Below are 19,790 nucleotides of genomic sequence, written 5' to 3' on the forward strand. Positions count from 1 at the left end.
CATTTGCGGCCAAAGTATTGCAACTGTGCATAGGTTTGCTATTATTTCCATCCAAGGATGGAAGAATCAGAAACTTGAGCCCATGCAGAATGAAGTATAAAAGAGAATCTGTTGGAGAAAGATTGACTTTGTTCAATGAAGAGACGCTGTCGAACCGTGGAGGCTCGCTAAACGAAGAAAACAAATGGAGAGGAACTGAAAGACGATGGTTATGAGATCCTATTCGATACCTGGGTATCTTTTCTTCAGAGGCAGGAGCTGCTCTGAGCATATAGGGTTTTTTTGTTTGTGTTTTTTTTTTTTTTTTTTTTTTGGTGGGGTGAAGAGGGGAAGTGTTGACCGTGCCTCTAAAGTAGGGGATCTATTTATAATGGCCTAGTGCTGTCTCTGGAGCTGTCCACAGCCGAAATGGATGGGGATTCATGCTGTTTCATTTCAACCACATATCCTCTCCTCTTCCTCCTCTTCTATCTCCAGACTGAGTTTCTTTCTGATAATACTCAGATTCTTTGTATTTTATACCCCTTTCTTGTTTTCTTTTATCTCCTCCCCTCTTCTCCCATCCCTGCTTTGACTCTCCTGTGGGCTCTTATTAATTCGGACTGGTTTCCTCTTCACACTTTCTTTGATTTAATCCACTTTGTTTCCCTCTCCAGGCTCACTCCTTCCCCTTCCACCGAGGACGCACTGCAAAAAGTGGTCATCTCAGATTTGTGGCTCTCTCCAATTATGATCTTGCTCAAAAGATGTCCACCGGGACGAGCAAGTGCACACACTCGAGACTTGAGGGCAAGGCGACATGTCAAGAGGAGCGGGAGACGTGGATTATTCCTCCTCTCCGGCGATCCGCGGATGTCCTTTAAAAATCTTATTTGAATGTACACATTGTTCTCATGCTCCTGTGGGTGCCTGAATGCATGTTTTGGTTTCTTTGGGGGGTCTTCACCGCCCCTCCTGGTGTCTTGCTACTCAGAAGGCTGAGGTTTGTGGGAGAGGAAGAAGGAAGAAGGCAAGAGTGCTTTGAATTCCCCTGGTATAAGAAAGAGTCTCTGAAAGTTAGACGTACTTTAGTATACTTGTAGCCAGACTAATCATCGGTTCATTTAACGTATGTTGATATTTAAGCTCATTTATTTTGAAACAACTATTTTTGTAAAGCAAATTTGTATTGAGGTTTATTTATTGAACATATTTCTATGCAGTGGGCCAACTTCAAATATTCTAGAGTTTAGTGTATGACAGTTTGTTTAAATACTTCATTAGATTAATATGAACAATGTACTTTTTGTGCTATAAACACAATTAAAATGGATTACAACTCTACCCTTTGATAGGCAACAAATATGCCTGGGCAGCAGTTTTATTAAATTACTTCATTTCAATCAAAGTAAATTTATACTTTAGTAGTTAATTATTAAGATGTTATTACTTCACACATTATTTAGAGTTAAACATACAAAATATTACCAACAGCATGCTAAAGCCTTGTGGGACCATTTCCCAATCTGAACCTGGGTAAACAAAAAAATAAAATAAAATAAAAAATAAAAACAACGTTGCCCCCGTTATAAAAATCATGAATAAGAAATGAATCACAATTTTTGTAAACTCAAGTTCCTTTTCTCTTACTGTACCAAGGACTGCTGGACCTGTCAAAGAAATAATAGCATCACCTCAGTAGAACTAGTCTGACAACACGAAGTAGGCCAAAAGTTTTCAAACGCAAAGAAATTCAAGAGCAGTTGAGAAACAAAGTCATTGACGTCTAATTTCTAAGGAATTGGGACTTCAGAGAACCAGTCCGTTATTGAACAGACCAGGTGAATCTACATTGGAGTGGTCAATGCACCGAAATACCTAGAAGAGTGTAAAGATGACCTAACTAGGAAGTCTCAAAAGGACCAAGAACAAAATCTAAAGCACTGCAAGCCTCATTTGCATCTGTCAGAGTTCATGATTCAGCTGCGACACAGAAACAAGATGGCATCAGTTGGACGGTTTAAAGGCCAAAACCACTTCTGAGTCCCAACCATGAATCAATCAAGTTTATTTATATAGCACATTTCATCAATACTGAAGTTTAAAGTGCTTTACATCATAAAACCACAAAACAACAAACATTTTTACATTTTGATGAGTGCCATAAAAGAGCACAAAGACCGTCTCCCAATGTCCAAAGAGGCTCCACCCAACTCCTGTCACTTTTATGCAGATGACATTCAACTATCCTGCTCCATTAAGAGTTCTTCTAATTGTGCGATCTTGAGATTAATTAAAAACAATATGTGATCTTCAACTTCCCTCTGAGAGCAGCCTTCCTCTGACCTGTCAGCAGATGAGTCGTTTTAAATTCTGCCGTCGAGCCAAACTTAAGGAAGTTCGAGTTGTTTTTGAACAATCAATGTCACTTGAAGAACATTCAAAGAAATCTATCCAAAACGGTGTAGTCCGCAATAAAGTTGGTTTCAAACAGACCCTGGAGATGGCTATTAATGTTTGTCTTTCCTCTTCTTTAGATTATTGTAGCACACATTTTAAATTTTTTTTACAAGTATAAACAAAAAAATGCTTCAGTTGGCTCAAACCTCTGCAGCAATACACTTACATAATATATTCTGTCAACAGCATTAAGGATGATTTGTGTCCAGCTACATCTGGCATCAAACCAGTACAGCGTTTTAGAGAACTTTAGAGCGCCTTACCAAGGTGGTGTTTTGATGATCAGGGATTGCTTTGCTGCTTCTGACCCTGAAAAACCTGATGTAATTGACCGAACAGTGAAGGTTGCTCTCTCAGTGGAGGAAATAATCTGGCCGTCATTTTGTGCCCAAGGGCCAGAAGAATTATCTGAAGCACACCAGGAAGTTCACTTCTGAACGCCTATAAACGAGTGTAGTGAAGGTTTTTGCTGTGCTCTAGTCAAAGTTCTGACTTAAATCAGGTCGTTTGTGCTTGAAAACCTTCCAGTTGAGTACTGCAAAGGAGAGCGGTACAAAATTCCTCTACGGTCACATGATATTCATTGCCAGTTATTGCAACCACTTGTTATCACTTTGCCCACAATAGGTGTGAGTGGAAAGAACTTTGTCACAAATGTGAAAACAGCTTTTTGTGTTTTCTCTGATTATTGTCGTCTGATATTAAATCAGTGTTTAATGATCTAAAACAGTAAAGTGTGACAAAAAAAAAAAGTCAACAGAAGCTGTCAGGAGACAAATACTTTTCCACAGCCAGATCTAGACTAACAATAGTTACCACAGCATATTTTAAAAGATATACGCAGGTGTGTGGAATTTCAACTATTTTTACTACAGTTTTCATACGTGCAGCTGGAGAGGAACTGCTTCAGAGCCTACCACAAAAAATAAAAACGCCTGAAATAACCAGGCATAAAATCTGGTAAATTGGAGGCCAGGCATCACAATTTTCTCTGCATTTATGGAATACAGTTAAATGTTTAAATTGTTCGTTTGAAATTGTTTCCCCCTGTTATCTTCAAGTTCTTGTTCAGTGATAAACCTGACAATTTCAATTCTGATTTGTTTTTCTCTTTAAACTGTTTGTTCACAATTTGTAATAGACAGAAATGCTAAATAGCTATCAGACACTGAAAGCTGAGATTGTTCTGGAAGAAAAGAGCAAAAATACAGACTCAATGCACATTTTTTGAGAATTTTACAGCAATAAATAAAAAATTTAAAAAAAATAGGCGGCCCAGTTGTAAACTATGGTCATACGATTGAGATCAATTTGAAATAAGCTAAGGAGATTTATTCTCAAAAGAATCTAAAAGTGGGAAGAAAAAGGAAAAAAAAGGAAATGAAGGAGAAGAGGGGCAGACGGAGGAGGGAGGGGAGAGAAACAGACCAGCTGTGGGAGGGAGAAGACAATGAGCGGTGGGCATTGGAGGTTTGGTGAGATGTGGAGGAGGACGAGGACAGCCAGAAGGGCAGGTGGTTCTGTCATTAGCTCCAGATTAAAGCAGAGGGCAACTCCAGAGGACTCACCTCTGATTCACACAGTGGTTCTGCAGGCAAGGACGAGCCTCGCGGGAGACGCGGAACACATGCACACATGTGAGAGAGCGTCCGGGCCGGAGACGCTGGAGTGATTCACAGGATTACCCACGGGCCCGTGATTATACACACATAAATACACACATATAGCCGCACAACACCCCCTCCTCATTTACACCGTGACTCACAAGAACATGTCGACTCCCACACACACACATGATCTCTCACAGACACACACATCGCTGCACCACTTAATCAAATCTCCTGTTTTAATTAGGATTCAAATCAGTTGCCATGGGAACCTTGCCCCCTTGGAGTCTTAAAGGTAAGGCGCTGTGTGGTTTTTTTCCCTTCTTCTTCTACCTTTTTATTTTTTCCTCACCCCCTCGCCTCCAGTGACTCTGCGGGAAGCTGTCCAAGGAGGGGGACGAATTCATAATACCTACAGTGATTCAGCCCAATGTGTTCCACAATGCATTTTGCACACAGACACAATTTTTCTGGGGAGGCCCGAGGTGCCAAATCTGAACTTCAATTTGGGCTCAGTCACAGTAAGGGGCACGGAAATGAGGGGAAGGGTAGGAGAGGGGAAAAAGGAAAAAACAGAATTACGACGGCTCACGCTGCTATTCCTGATGATACGACGTCCTGGCTCTTGAAAAGGCCACGCGCTGGCATTAAGAAGGGGAGGTTTTTTTGCTTTTTTTTTTGCAGAGGCCTGTCCAATCAATCGGTGGCACTGTGAAAGTTTTCACATGGCAGGGCGCGTAAAAGCCTCTTTTGCGCCGCTCACACCGGTTGGTTTGCCATTCCCATTACAGCAGCCATGCTTTCAACAAGCTTTGGGCTCGCACAGATGTCCTACAACTCGACTCTTCAAAGAGGTTACAGGCTTGCTGATCAAAAGAATGCGCTTTAGAAAAGAAAGATCGCGCGCTGCACTTGGAGAATTCGCACAGTTTGATTTACTGCATTTTACAATGTTACAAACAGATTTTAATATTTTTTTTTTGGTGTGTATTACTGGACTGTGAGTTCGATGCCGACGGAATAGAGAAGTTGAAGGAAAATTATGAATGGATTTCAAAGTCAGATTGAAAATCATTCAACTTTGACATCTCTTTGTATTCAGCCTCTTTTGTTCAAGCGCTCCTAAATAAATAAAAATACTCTCAGGATAAATAAGGTCAACATTCTTCTGTGTGGATTATTCTTTTGCTTTTCATGGAAACTAGTCAGAGCTACATACAAGACAATGTCAGACTGAGACGCGTTGTCAAAACACTTGAAACAGGGTGGAGGCTCACATTAGCAGGAGAACTTCACTAACCATGTCAACATTAACCATGGAATAATATAGATGTGCGTTACAATGTCCTAGTCAAAGTCCAGACCTAAATCCAATCGAGAATCTTTGGCAAGATATTAAGTCAAATGTAGCCTTAGCTTAGCTTGAGAACAGTCAGAAATGTCTTCCTTTACATTTTCTTAGATGATGATACATACTCCAAAAGCACTTGCAGCTTTAAATGTTGGTACTATTCTCTTTGCACGTCACAATTATGCAGAATTTAGTGTCAGCTTAACAGATGATATCCAAAATGTAGTCATTGAGGTTTGTTGTTATTATGTGACAAAACAAGAAAATCTTCAAGGTGCGTGAACATACTTCTGGCAAAGAACTGTATCGATGTACCAGAATCGGTATCCTTCAGAATGTCAGCAGTTCTAACATTCGTGTTAATATTAATCAGACTGAGGAAATATTTATTCAGTGACTAATGCCGGCGCTCTGTTTAAAGTGATGTGGAGGCTTTAGTGTTAACACTAGCGTTTCATCTCACATGCTGATAAGACGAGCCAGAGGCTTATCTTTAAAAGACTGGATGAGAAAAGCTCAAAGTGCAGCCAAGCCGTGCCACCTTCATCCGTCCCGAGAGCCTTAATATCAGCTCAGGTGAAGGCTGGACGTGATGAATTAAGTGAGGAGGGGATGCCAAGCGAGAGCCATTAGGATACAAGAACTCGAGCGTTCGTCTGGCTTGCCGGTTGTCATGGTTGCGGTGTTTATCACCTCTTTCTGCCAACACGGGCCCAGGGGCAAATCAGATTGGCTTCAGACTGAGAGAGGGAGAGAGAAGGATACGGTGAGTGAGGGGGAGGACATATTGGCACAGCGGAGGGGTGAAATGCCAACACTCAGCAGAGTCAAGGCTGAAGAAGAGCACTGGACAAATGTCAATGTGGCTCATTCATGATAAGAGTGTATTTCCATCCATTTGACTCAGATTTGGGGGATTGAGACACAATTTGTTTACTACGCTGAAGGCTCTTTCTGTTTTGCTGATTTAATGCACAACAGATCTTCAGCAGATGTCAGGTGGCTCGTTGGAAGATCTCGAAATTCAGTGAAAACAGCATTATTAACCTATTATAGAGGTCTAGAGAGGCATCTAATCAGAAGTAAAACCTCCCCCATCTCGAGTGGCTTATGCCTGCCGCCTACCGGCCAAAAAAGCATCCAGGTCTAATATGACTGCACAAGTGGAGGGGAAAAGATCTGAAAGAGAGCTTAACTTTCATTCCGAGCAGGGGGGGGGGTCTCACAACAGCATTTATATCATCTTCAGCTCCCCCAAGCTGATTTAAATTCCGAAAGGATCAATTATAACATTAACTTATTATGAAAAGAGGCAAGCAGGACATTCTCAATCAGGCATCTATAATAGGTAACAGATGGTGTCGCCTTGTCGCTGCTGCCTGTCCCATCTCTGAGCACTGCTGTAACCACCGCTGACTGCCAGGCGCACACGTGGGAGCACCTGAGCCCCGCCCCGTTGATTTTGCGCAGCCAATCGGCGCGCGTCGTGGAATCCTCTCAGCCAATCACAGCGCTGTTTGTTGAGGAAAGCGGAATTGACATGATGCGGACGTCCTGCTAACAGCAAGGAGGAAGGTATGGATACATGATAAACACGCCGGCGTTAAAAGTTATTTCTACTGACCAACAGTTCTCCCAGGCGGTTGTTACACCCGTCTAACTTTCAACCCTGAGCAGAGGCGCTTCTTTTTATACACTAAGCTACATCTCCTCCTCGGTATTGTGTGTTTTTGGAGCGCAGAGATGTGGGGTTTGTTTCAGGGCGGTTGGGTTTTAGCTGACATCAAATTGAAAAGGGCGAAAGCCCCAGATAGCCGTTGTGAATAGCTGCATTGTGCTGGTAGGTTAGGCTTTGTGTGTGTGTGACAGCCCAGGTTCACACCTTTATCCCTCATGTCATATATGTATATATATATAAGAGTCCCGTTAAATGCTTTTGTTCACAATATTTCTGTTTGTTTTTGATGCCCGAAGGGTCTTCTTCATCATTGCCCTGTTCAGGCTGACACGGCGTGTCGCCGCGTTAACGACTAAATTCCCAGTGACGGCGAGCTGTCCTGTTGTTTACAGCCGCGCTCTGCTGTCAGTCCGCTGTGCCAAAGCCTCGTCACCTCTGCCGAGGATGCCGCAAACAAACAAGTCCACTAGCAGCCCGGCGGCTGACTCTCCGGGCTCGGTCCAGGCGGAGGCCCCGGCTTCCTGTGAGGAGAGCCGGGCTGCAAAAGATGATGGAGGAGGAGAGGACAATGTTGGAGACAGTGAGATCATCAAGTCACCCAGCGACCCGAAACAGTACAGGTACAAAGCGCTTTCTGACGTGTTTTGGTTGGTGAACTGCGGCTTTGCCTGTTTTGACAAAAGACCAGCACTTAATACAGCTGAGGAGAAGCACATTGGTTTGAAAAGTGCGGCATGCACTTAAATTCAACCCCCTCTGAGGTGATACTGTTCAGAAACATGTTTTACTTTTCTTTGTAAGAGGTCTTTCTTCCAGCTTTGCAAATCCAAAGACTGGTGCTTTCACGCCTCACTGACTGGTAGATTCAGTTCTTTTGGGCACCAAAATTGCAAAATTTGTTACATTCACAACTCGGGCGGTTCACACTCGCACTGCACTGTGTCACATGACGATTTAGGTCTGGCAGTTGACTCCTCCATTGGAACACATGGACGGTAAACGTCCAACCCAACTCTCAAGTCTTTTGCAGCCTCTAATATGTTTTTTTTTTCCTGGCATTGATCAATGTTTAGCCCCATTAATCGTCCTATGAATTACCAGCTTCCCTGTCCCTGTTAAAGAAAAACATGAAACTGCCATCCAATGTTTTGCAACTGGGATGTAAAACATCTTCAGGTTGATGTTTGTTGTCAGTCTTTCTTTACATACAACGTTTGGCATGTAATCCCAACTGTGAGATGGCTTTCAACAAGCTCTAACTTGGATTTCTTACAGCTTTTTTTTTCCAACGATGGTGTTATCTTTGCCAATCTCCCATTAAGGGAGCAACTAAAATTTATCCCGTCAACAGAATCCCTTGTCTGAGCTGTAAATCCTTCAGAGCCACCATGGACCTTCTGGTTACTTCTCTGAGTAATGCTCTCCTGTCACTTCAGAAGGACATCCATGTCTCATTAAGTTTGGAGTCGTGCCATCCTCTTCTGTTCAATCTGTCTTTTTCAAAAGACGGACCAAACAGTGCTCTGCGGAGTATTGCTTTAAAACCCGAGCCCTGCTTTAAACTTCCCCTCAACTTTCTGCCTGACCTGTCTGCTGTGCTCTCTAATGCTCTCCAGCAAACCGAGACAGCTGTGGTTATTCTGAGATTAAATTACACGCCGATGGATTTTAGTTACCGAATATAAGACTTCTGAAAGTATTTGGTTGCATTTCATGTAGGGCTGAAAATGTATGTGAACATCCAACCTTTTCCTTCCATTTCACAAAGATCTTCAAATCCTCATTGACAGGACATGCAAATAAGCGGAAGAAGATTTGGTTTGGGCTCAGCTGACTGAATTTATCGCCCCATGGCAGTAGTCCTCCCTGGGCAGCGAGCCATAAAGCCCTAACCAAACACTGCCTCTGGGTAAAGCTCCTGGGGTTTTAGTTTGTTCCCAGTCACAGTGTTTAATTTAATTTCACATTCACTGAAATCTATCAAGAAGAGCTATTTTCTTGGTTCGTAAATGTGAAAGTAGAGATAAAATGACCCAGATCTACTAACCCCAATCCACAAATGATATTGAGCTTCTCCTCCAGCTGGATCAGTGCATTGTTATTATTGCACTCTGATGATCTGATTTCATGCTTTAAGCACACATTGGTGCCCCGGGCCGCCGCGGCGCGTAGTCAGAAAATGTGCTGCGGAAAAAGAAGCACAGAACAAGCCTCAGAGGGTTCGTGATGGAGCCTTCAAAGTAATACATGATTTAACAGCCCTCCTAAAAATCGGACAAGAGAAAGAAGAAAGTCGATGAAACTTGCGACGTTGGAGTTCGCCAAAGGTGGTCGTGTGGTTTTTACCTTTAGTTTTATGCTCCTCAGGTACATCGTTTTAGACAACGGCCTCGCAGCTCTGCTCATCTCTGACTTCAGTGGGCCGGTGGTATCAGAACATGATGACTTAGACAAAGAAGAAGAGGGGGAAGATGATGATGACGACGACGAAGAAGAGGAGGAGGAAGATGAAGACGATGAGGAGGAGCACGAGGATGAGGCTGACGTGGATGAATGCAGGGAAGACAAAAAGAGGGCTAAAAAGAAGAGAGGAAGTGCAGACAAACAGGTACGACACTGGTGTTTTACTGAAAAGCCTCTATTAGACTGTAGCCTGCTGTACAAACGCTCAACATCCATTGAGTTTTCCTTTAAATGCAGATATGTTTATTTTTGCAACTTACATTTTTTCACTTATATTAAAACATTTAAAGAAAAAAAACAACAAAAAAAAGTGAAAGCAAAAGGATGAGTACAAGTCAGCAGAGAAGACAACCAAAAGTTTCAGAAGAGTGACAAAGTTACGCTCGTAACGGCAAACTTGGTTTATTAATGTGGAATAAAATATGAATCCAAAGCTGTTACAAAATGTGTGCAGTTTGAATTCAGTTTCATGAAGTTGAGGTATATATGGTAACATTTCCAGTAATTACAATAAAGTCTGAGCAGATGTACAAATGCAGCAGTTTGGATACCTAGCAAACCAACATCCCCTGGAGGGCCTTAAAAGCAACATGGCACTATCCTAGTGTGACTGAAATTTACAGCAGTGACAAAACTCAGAAAGCTCTCAAATAAACACAAATTATTCTCCTTTTCTGACCAGATTTGTTACACAGTTGTGCATGTCTGCATGTTCCCTGATGTAACTTTATGTTACCAAGCCATCCAGTATTTGTGCAGTTCTCAGTTTCTTCACCTGATTAATTTGCATTTATTCATGGGAGATTAGTTGCACTCCAAAAACGTAGTCATGAGAACATTATTCCAGGTACATTGTCTGATGCAGCGCTCAAATGCTACGAGTCCATGTGGAGTTAGTTTAGATACAACATGTCGTTTTGCTTTAAGACGTCACTTAAAGGGGCGGTACTATGCATTTTCCTGGTACGCAGTGCTATTTTTATAGCACAATCGAGGTTTGCAATTGGACAACTTGAAACTGGCCTCTGTCTCTTTAAGAAGCTCTATGATACCGGCATAGATATTTGCATGAAAAACACTCACGGTGCCTTTCTCTGTGTTGCTAATTGATGGCCATCCATTGCTTTGACATATTCCTGTTAAAAAGGTCATTTTATATTTATCCAGTAAACAGTCTGTGTCCTATGAACAATACCAGTCCACTGGTCTCTGGGGATTCAGATGACACGCCATCATCCATGTATAGTACAAGGTTACCAGGCTTTTTACTGTTAGTTATTTATCTGCTGCTTTAGAAAAAAAACAATAGAAAGGCTGATTATGATTTATTCATGTTCTATGTTTTTAGTATTCAGAGATTTTTTGTCATTTAAAAATATTTATTCCACGTAAAATTAGGAACAAACTAGAGCTTATCTGACTGCTGATTAAAGAAACTTTTGGTGCCATTTTCGGTGTAGACCTAGTAAATTTGCATCTTGCTCAACTTGTCAGCAGCTTTCATCTCCTTTCTTGTTGTCTCTCAAAGTTCAAAGTATTTCTTTAAAATCCCGCAGAGGGTCCAATAAAGTGAAACTTCCTAATGCATAATTCAACAAGTCCATTTAGGTACTTGCTTGAAAAACAACAGCCGATTCTTCCAGGGCGAAATTGCTCTGAACAGTGAAACAATGAAACAAAAGAACATTGAAAATGTGGTCAAAGCTCTAAAGACACAAATTTCAATATTGTTTTGCAGATTCCAAAAAAAATTAAACCTGAACCTCAAGTTTCTCTTTTTTTCACCTGACAGCCTTACCTGAGACCAGCTCTGTCACCTCTCAGACCCAACACTGCTTCCTAACTACTAATTAGAGGGAACTACATTTTTGAATTAATTGAAGTTGCTTATCTAGAACATTTGATGAATTTTTACCAGGCCAAAAAAAAAAAAAAACTGCACTTTTGGTCTCTACCCTTAAACCATGAATATAAATTGCCATATTACTGTATTTCTTAACTTAGAGGTAAAGTCAGACATTTGGTTTATCCGTAAAATGTGACAAAAATAACAAGTTTGCAGAGGACCTCTTGTAAGAATTTTAACATGCTGTGTTTTGGCTGGCATGATGATGCAATATGCGAGAAATATGTTTTGGGTTTCATTTCTTTTGGACCTTAACTTGTAAGTGTTTTTCTTTTTTCTTTTTATTTCTTACTTTACTGAAAATACAGCAATCAAGACTTGGGTACACATGTTTTAGTTTTATTTTTGAGGATTTTTCCTAGTGCACATTGTGTAAATTACACATCAGTACTTGCACTCTAATATTTGAATTAATGTCTTTTAGGGAATTACAGACAGATCAGCATTCTTCCAGGTAGAGTGCCCAAATTGCTTTATCCCTGTAATATAACCAGATGTGTTACTTCTTCAGATGACATTTAGCCTTTTATTTTTTTTTTATTGCAGCTGCAAATTTTAGCCAAACTTAAAGGTGTTGAGTTTTGAGAAGGAACTTCTCTCTTGCTGATGTTAAACTAACGTCACTGTTTTGTGTTCAAGCACAACAGTGATCCCAAAGACACATACGAAGTGAGTTTGGCTGGCTTACATCGTTAGAGGTAACTTTTAAGGCTAGCCGATAAGAAAGTTGGGCTAGTGTTTCTGATTGGAGGATTGATAAAATATGAGGCCGAAGCTATACATAAAGCTTGTTGATGTTTACCCGAAGCCTGTGGTCAAGTTGGGATATCTAATCAAATATTAATGGGCTGCGAAAAAAAGTCATTCCTTTCCACTGTCACCTCATGCTTGATCAGGATTGGATTATTGCAAAGTCAAACAATAACTTGGTTTCCTTATACCGTTTCACCAGCTGGCATTACGAACTAAATTTGACTGCTTTGTTCTGTAACTTGGATCAAATGGGAATGGATGTCAATGAATTTGACCTACTTTTAAGATTGGAAAGTGTTGGGTTTACTTTCTTTATATTTGATCACTTTGTTTTGTAAAGTGCTTTGAGCTGCATGGAAATACAAAGAACTGAATAATGAATCCTCTGGAAAAAGAACAGTTCAAATGCATAATAGAACAAAAGTGAACATGCTATCTAATGCATTATGCAGTGAAACCGCATACAACCAACATGGGATCACTCAATGAGAAAATAAAATGAATGCATGCTATGATACATAGCAGCAAATGATGCGACTGCATTCTTTTCCCCTGCTCCCATTACCGTTGTGTCTCTTCTTTTGTTCTTCTTTTGTTCTTCTCTGCAACTGCGTTGCTTGAAGCTATTTAACAGTCACACTACTCTGACAATCAGGACAAGTCTCAAAGATAATTTGATTTCTCTGTGTTTAAGTCTGCAGCGGCTCTGTGTGTCGGCGTGGGCAGCTTTAGCGACCCCAGCGACCTCCCGGGCCTCGCTCACTTTCTGGAGCACAGTGAGTAATTAACGCCGGAGAGTCCAGTCGAGTTCCTTCTTTTCAGCGCCTTGATACAAAACCGAGACGGGACAATTAAGGGGCTGATTCAGTGTGAAAAAGGTAAATTGGAACAGTGGATTCTGTAGATTTTATCCACACTATCAATCGGGACGTTTCATACCAAATGATTTTTGGATGAGAAAAGCTCCTAACTGAATGAAGTTAATGTGAGATTTAGTCAATTAATCCAAATTGTGGAAGAAAGGAGTCTCAGTGCTTCCTTTCTTCCTTCCTTAATTTATTTATTTTTTTATGTAAACCTTTTTCTTTGAAGTGAAAGTTAGCCCTGTCACATATTTCTTTTCTGCTGCTACATTCAAAGCATTTTTATTTTCATAGATATGCTTTGAATTTAGAGACTGGAGAGTTATCGTCTTGTGCGTACAGTTTTACTTTTGAGGCTTTTTTTTTCTGTGTGTGTGTGTGTTTTTTCTTTAGTTATTATCTAGTTCAAATAATCCATCTTTAGAACACATCTGTAGGGCCTGGCACTGCAAACCAGCGTCAGATCCTTGTGTAAAATGTCAACTCTTCTTTGCTGAATGATCGCCCTCAGGGCTTTTCCTTCCTATGTTTCTCCAGCCTCAGTAGAACGGGTGACGAGGTTGTGGGAAGGCAGCGCAGCTAACCGTGCCTTAGGAAGATCGGAGGCAAAATTTTCTATTAATACATTCTACCATCGCTCTTTTAATGTTGCCACTGATACCCATGTTTTAATGCGTTTTTGTTTCTTTGCTGTACGTGCCTTGTTTTCTTGTTTTGTCACGTTCAAGATCAGTTAACGGGATGTGACAGCTCTCAGAATAACCCTCTCCTGAGGCCATGGTCATCCAGTGTGTGGAGGGGGGCAAAGGACATAAAATTTTCTTTTAGGCTTTTTTTTGACCCACTTTTCTCTGCTGCTTTTATTTCCATTCAACTCATTACCTGCAAAAAAATCTAATCCCCCCCCCATGCAGACATTTTTCATGTTTTGTCATATCGCCAGCATACTCTTCAATTAATTGGATAAGACGTAGCATGATCAAGAAAGATGTTTTAAAAGCTTTGATGGGTACGTCTGAAACTCGTGGTATTCATATGTATGATTCCCCCAGAGTCAAAACTTTGTAAAATCTCATTTGCTACAATTACAGCTGCAAGACTTTTTGCATTCCTGTCAGCTTTGACGCAGAAGAAGAAGAAGAAGCAGCAGACATCCCTAACTTCCATTTTTGCAGAATAGCTCAAGCTTTAACAGACTGGACAGTAAGGATGTGTTCAGGAGGTTCTTAAGTAAATTTAGGTCTGGACTAGAGGTGGACAAAATGGACTCTTACCACAATGTTTTGTGGTGCTTTTGTGATAACAATAAAAAAATATGATAGACTGTTTATTGCTGCTTTTTTGGATAGCTAAAACAGGAGCAATATTCAAAAGCACAAATACTGTTATTGAAAAACATTCCCATATAAAATAGGCTTCTTCAGGATGCCAGTTATTAAAAAAAATTTTATTTATAGAACTAACCTGCACTAATTGCACATTCTTTCTAATTTACTGGCATTTATTGATGTTCTTGTTGAACAAACAGCGGAAAAAATGATAAAAAATAAAATTTCTGACAGTATTGTCAGTTTTGCTGTTTTATTTGATGTCATTAATTGAAATTTATCGAGACAATGAAAGATCAAAATTCTTATCACGATAAGAAGTTTTTCACAACAAACGATGATCGATCCGAAAATACCTGGCAAAATGCCCAGCCCTCGTCTGGACTTTGACTTTTTAAAAGATTCAGATCTGTTGTTGGTCGCATTATAACATTTATGTACTTTTTGCACTGTATTCTGCAGTGGATGAACAAAGCCCAGTAACTTGGGTGAGGTCTCCAGCACACCTCCTCCTGTCTAAATGCCTCATAATGCTCTCCTTCCTCAGCCTGTCAGTTTAGGTTCAGTTCACATCGGAGGTCATGGTGGCCTCGACCACACATACTAACCAGCTGGTTATCTGATGGACAAAAGTGGTGAATAATTGTGAAGCGGAGGGAAAATGACACCTGGTTCTTAAATGTTTTTACATGTTAAATGGCTCAAAATTGCGGCATGCATTTGTATCTTCATCCCCTTTTACTCTCATAGCCCTCAGTAAAATACAGAATATTCAATTTCCTTTAGAAGTCACCTTCTCGGCTGGAAGACAAGGTCTCTCTTTGCCCTGCCAATTTTTGGTCCACACATAAGTCTCTTGGAACATTTGTCACCCGCTTTCCATTTTTGGACAGTGGACTGAATATTGAACATTGTCAGACTTGGGAGATAATCTCAAAACCTTCAAATTACGGCCAATTCCGCAATGTCATCCGTATAGTAAATCAGTGGTTTACCGCTAATCTTTTGATTTACGTGGACTTTGGGTAATGTAGACGATGGTCTCCTGCTTTTAATTATGCAAGAGCAGGACAAGTCGGGAGAAGAAAGCTGGTGCAGCTCAGACCGCCGCACATCTTTAGGATTGCTGCCATCAGCAGAGATAGCTGAACATTGTTCTTAGGTCATTAGTCATAAAGGAAACCCATGCTTATTTTTAAAGTTTGTCATCCGAACTGTCAACAAATGCTCAAAGCTTTGCTTGGAGCCGTGTGAAGAGAGACAAAGCTATCATTTTCTGAAATGCGTTGTCAGGCTGTGTCTGTGCTTGGCTCATTGTCCAGGCAAACAAGAGGACCCATAAATAAAATACACATTTTTCAGAAAGCCTCTGTGATGGATTTTTCATTTATGCTATTTTATTTATTTATCCATTCATTGATGTACAGTCACTTTACGCTTCTCCTCCCTGTCACATCTGATTTCCTTGTTGTATTCCAGTGGTGTTCATGGGCAGCGAGAAGTACCCGTCAGAAAACGGCTTTGATGCGTTCCTCAAGAAGCACGGCGGGAGCGACAACGCCTCCACCGACTGCGAAAGGACCATCTTCCAATTTGACGTCCAGAGAAAAAGCTTCAAAGAAGCCCTTGACAGGTCTGGAAACTAGAGATTTCCTTTGTCTTTGTGTGTTTTTTCTTTTTCTTTTTTTTTTCTTTTTTTGCTGCTGTCACCCTTAACAGGCAAACTTATTGAGAGCTATTGCTTGACTGACAGATAAACAGAAAAGAGAGAAACGGAGCAAGAGAAGATAATTCAAAGAGGCCATTTAGACACCGTGAAAACATGATTCTGCTTGATTTTAGCAATTCATTGCAATGACATGTGGCACTATCCATGTCCAGCTGTTAAAGGGTATACAATCTGTTGGTGTCTTGCACACTTTGGATGATGTTTAGGAAGTTATTTTCTTCCCAAAAATGTGCAAGCCTGCATTTGCATTTTAGCTCAATTCATAACCTGAGCTTTTAGGAAATCTCAGGAAAATCTGGAACAACATTTTTTGTGTTCTCAAAGACCAGTGCTGTTTGCAGCTCAGAGTTTTAAAAATAATTTTGTCTTATCAGACAAATTGTCTCATCTGTATTTTAAATTTAATTTCATTTTTTCCCCCTTAAATGTAAAATACTAATTTTGTGCAGCTTTGTACAACTGTACTAATTGGTATTTTCATTTGCAAATACAACATTTAAATCCAGTTACTCATGTTCATCTTACAGTTGAGCCCAAAATAATTCATACTTTAGATTTAAAATGATTTTTATTAATCTGAGAAGTTTTGTTTCTCTGCACCCTTCTGAACAATCTATTGAGCAACATTAGTTTGCATTACGGAAATCAAATGGTGATAATAGTTGCACGTTTCCACTGGTATGTTAACGATTTCTCTTTGGTGATTTTTACTAATTCTCCATTTCTTTTTATCTCCGTGTCTTGCTAAGCAAGCTGCTAATATAAACTCTGCATGGCGTTTGTTGTTCTCAGGTGGGCCCAGTTCTTTATCTGCCCCCTGATGATCCGAGACGCCATCAACAGGGAGGTGGAGGCAGTTGACAGCGGTGCGTCTCTCTACCGCTGCATATCCCTTGCTCTGTTCTGAGATGATAAATCGTACCTCATCTATTTGGGGTTATAAACATCGCAGCTGCTCATGTAGCTCTTTTATACTCCATCTATTGTTGTGTGTTTTTTTTTGTTGTTTTTTAAAAAAATCTTTTGTCTACTCCTTGTTTGTGTTTTGTTTTTCCTGTCAGAGTACCAGCTGGCTAAGCCATCCGACTCCCACAGGAAGGAGATGCTATTCGGCAGTCTGGCCAAACCTGGACACCCTATGGGCAAGTTCTGCTGGGGTAAGTCTGGAAAAACCACCACTGGGACACTTAACACACACTGGGCCTCCTTGGAGAATGTGCAGCAATAACACACAGGTGTGGTGAATAAAACACCAATTTCTCACTGCATTCAATCTTTGCTGTCCCGAAACTATCTTTGGTTCTTGTTAATCCATTCTAGGTAACGCTGAGACACTGAAGCAAGAGCCGAAGAAGAAAAAGATCAACGTGTACAAGCGTCTGTTTGCCTTCTGGAAGGAGCACTACTCTGCCCACTACATGACTCTGGCTGTTCAGTCAAAAGGTCGGAAAAATCAATCCCGTTTTTCATTCATAAACGCGCATTTAGTTAAGAGAAATTAACTTGATCCTCTAACTTATTTCATGCGGCGAAACAAACTGATTCCTTGGGGGGGAAAAAAGGCAATCTGCAGGTTCATAAATTAAACTGGCATTTGCACAAATAAGGTTCCTCTTCAACCATGTGCAGCCAGCTGGAGATAATTGCTGTCAGATAAAAATTATCCAACAGATTTTCAGGGTTTCGCTGAAAATGTCACACAGGTAATTAACTACTTTATTCCAGTAAAATATTGACAAGTGTTGAATTTTTTTTGTGCTCCGAACTATCATCCTCATTAAACCGATGAGTTAATGGTCCTCAGTATAAATATGATCCCTTCCTGTTGGGAGTCGTGTGTTTTTCTCAATCTACGGCGGTATTGGGTGAAACAGATGTGTCACAGTCATCCTAATTAGAAAAGCAGGAGACAACGTGTTAGACAATAAAACGTCTAAGAACTATCGGAACATGGTAATACAATCAAGTTCAAGTGTTTTCGAGCGACACCCAACTTCTTAATTTTTTTTTTTTATGTTCGCTGCACATCTAAATCCTTTTTGTTAAGGAATAAGCCTGATAATAATTTGCGTTATAGCAGTAGGGAAAACATAATGTTTCATTCATTTTGATGATATGCAGGAGTAGGTAATAAACTTAAAACTTTATTACAAATACTTCATAAACTTTATAGTGGTGGTGAAATGGCATGACTAAACTCAGCAGTGTTTTTGGCTGTAAAGTGTTCACTGCATGCAGTCTAGAACCCCTTGTTCTAAACCATAAACACTAATTATTGTTCTCCTCATGGAAACAATATTGAAAACAGAATTGCTCGTAAAGCAAAAGTCAAAATTCTAACTAAGGATGGTGTGTGGTTTTAAAACATCACATTGTGAATCTGTTGTCAGATTCGTGTGAATCTGTTGACCTTTCTGTCATAACACATGGTGGATTTGCAAATTTGACACCCTGTTAGAAATCTTAGTTAAGTTAGTTTACTTTCTCCACGAAACACTACTGCTTACAAAAGCTAATGTATGATGCTTAAAATGGATTAAATATGTCTGATTAGTTAGTCTCTCCCACTTTGCCTTTACTCTAAATACAAATAAGATCTTTCTTTTCAATGTTCTTATTTATCATAATTTAAGAGACATTAGAATTTGCTTAAATCCGTACAGGCAGGTTGGAGCCTTCAAAAATCAGTCTGATTTATGGTTTATGGTTGCTTTTTATATACTGCATATGTATATTTCTCGTACTTTAAAGTTTTTTTGTGATATGTGTAGTCATGTGCTTTATCAGAAACTCTTCAAAATTGTAATTTATATTTTAATATCACTGTAGTGCTTTCAAAGATGGGGAAAAAAAATACATAGAGTTGAGTATTTACCAACGTATTTGACTTAAAACCCTAGAATGAAGTCACAATTATTGAGGTGATGATACTGAAATGTCTGCACCTTCACTCTGTGGGTCTCTTAGAAAAGCTGGACACTCTAGAGAAGTGGGTGAGGGAGATCTTCAGCAAGGTGCCAAACAAGTGAGTATGTGAGAAGAGGCTCTCAACAACTGAAGAGGTGCCGCCGTTCCATAGATCGAGCCTCGAAATCCTTCTCTTAAAAGTGAAGGTCGAATCGTCCTTCCTCTTTCTCTGCATCCTGTGATTAATACATTGATCTTTATTTTCCTAATAGACCTGAAATGGATCCATTTATGTGAGCTAAGTGTGTTCTTATGTAGCTCCAGTTCTATTTGCTTTATAAGTCATTGGCTTCCCTCTTTTTTTTTCTTTTTTTTCTTTTTTTTAGGGAACCGTCGTTGTTACATGAAAGCCACATAACCTTCGTGTTTTTAAAGGCTTTCATTTCGTCTAAACGATGACAGGATGCTGCATTTGGCTAATGAGATTTTTTTTTTCTTTTTTTTTTTTTTTTTCTCCCGCTTTTCTCGTAAAAACCCTTTCATGTGATTTCAACTCATCTGGCTGAACTAAACTCATTTTCATCAGGCTCGAAGACATGAAAACATTTTGGAGTTATGCTTTTGAAAAAAAAAAATCTCTGACATCGGTTCCGTCACCTAGCTATAAAAATATTCAGCCTGTAGTTTTTCTCTGAATATAGTAATTCTGAGTTTCTTGGTGTTGGCTACGTTTACTGGCACCCTGGCTAAAGATGTGTGAAAAACC

The 19,790-nt window shown here is 40.1% G+C and overlaps 1 protein-coding gene across 4 annotated transcripts in view; it reads left to right on the forward strand.

Moving 5' to 3' along the window:
• Positions 1–6,832: 6,832 nt before the first annotated feature.
• nrd1a (nardilysin a (N-arginine dibasic convertase)) overlaps positions 6,833–19,790 on the forward strand; it is a 37,548-nt gene continuing 24,590 nt past the window's right edge. The window contains exons 1-10 of one of the 4 annotated variants that reach the window (XM_081603534.1): positions 6,833–6,972; positions 7,468–7,695; positions 9,443–9,683; positions 11,869–11,898; positions 12,892–12,973; positions 15,868–16,021; positions 16,910–16,983; positions 17,179–17,274; positions 17,438–17,560; positions 19,085–19,142. In XM_081603534.1, the coding sequence (XP_081459660.1) occupies positions 7,520–7,695; positions 9,443–9,683; positions 11,869–11,898; positions 12,892–12,973; positions 15,868–16,021; positions 16,910–16,983; positions 17,179–17,274; positions 17,438–17,560; positions 19,085–19,142 (1,034 nt within the window). In that variant the 5' untranslated portion in view covers positions 6,833–6,972; positions 7,468–7,519. The other 3 variants (XM_008399286.3, XM_081603533.1, XM_008399289.3) reach the window with 3 other exon arrangements.

Source organism: Poecilia reticulata, chromosome 22 (genome assembly GCF_904066995.2).
Source record: "Poecilia reticulata chromosome 22, P_reticulata-male-v2, whole genome shotgun sequence".
NCBI lineage: Eukaryota > Metazoa > Chordata > Actinopteri > Cyprinodontiformes > Poeciliidae > Poecilia > Poecilia reticulata.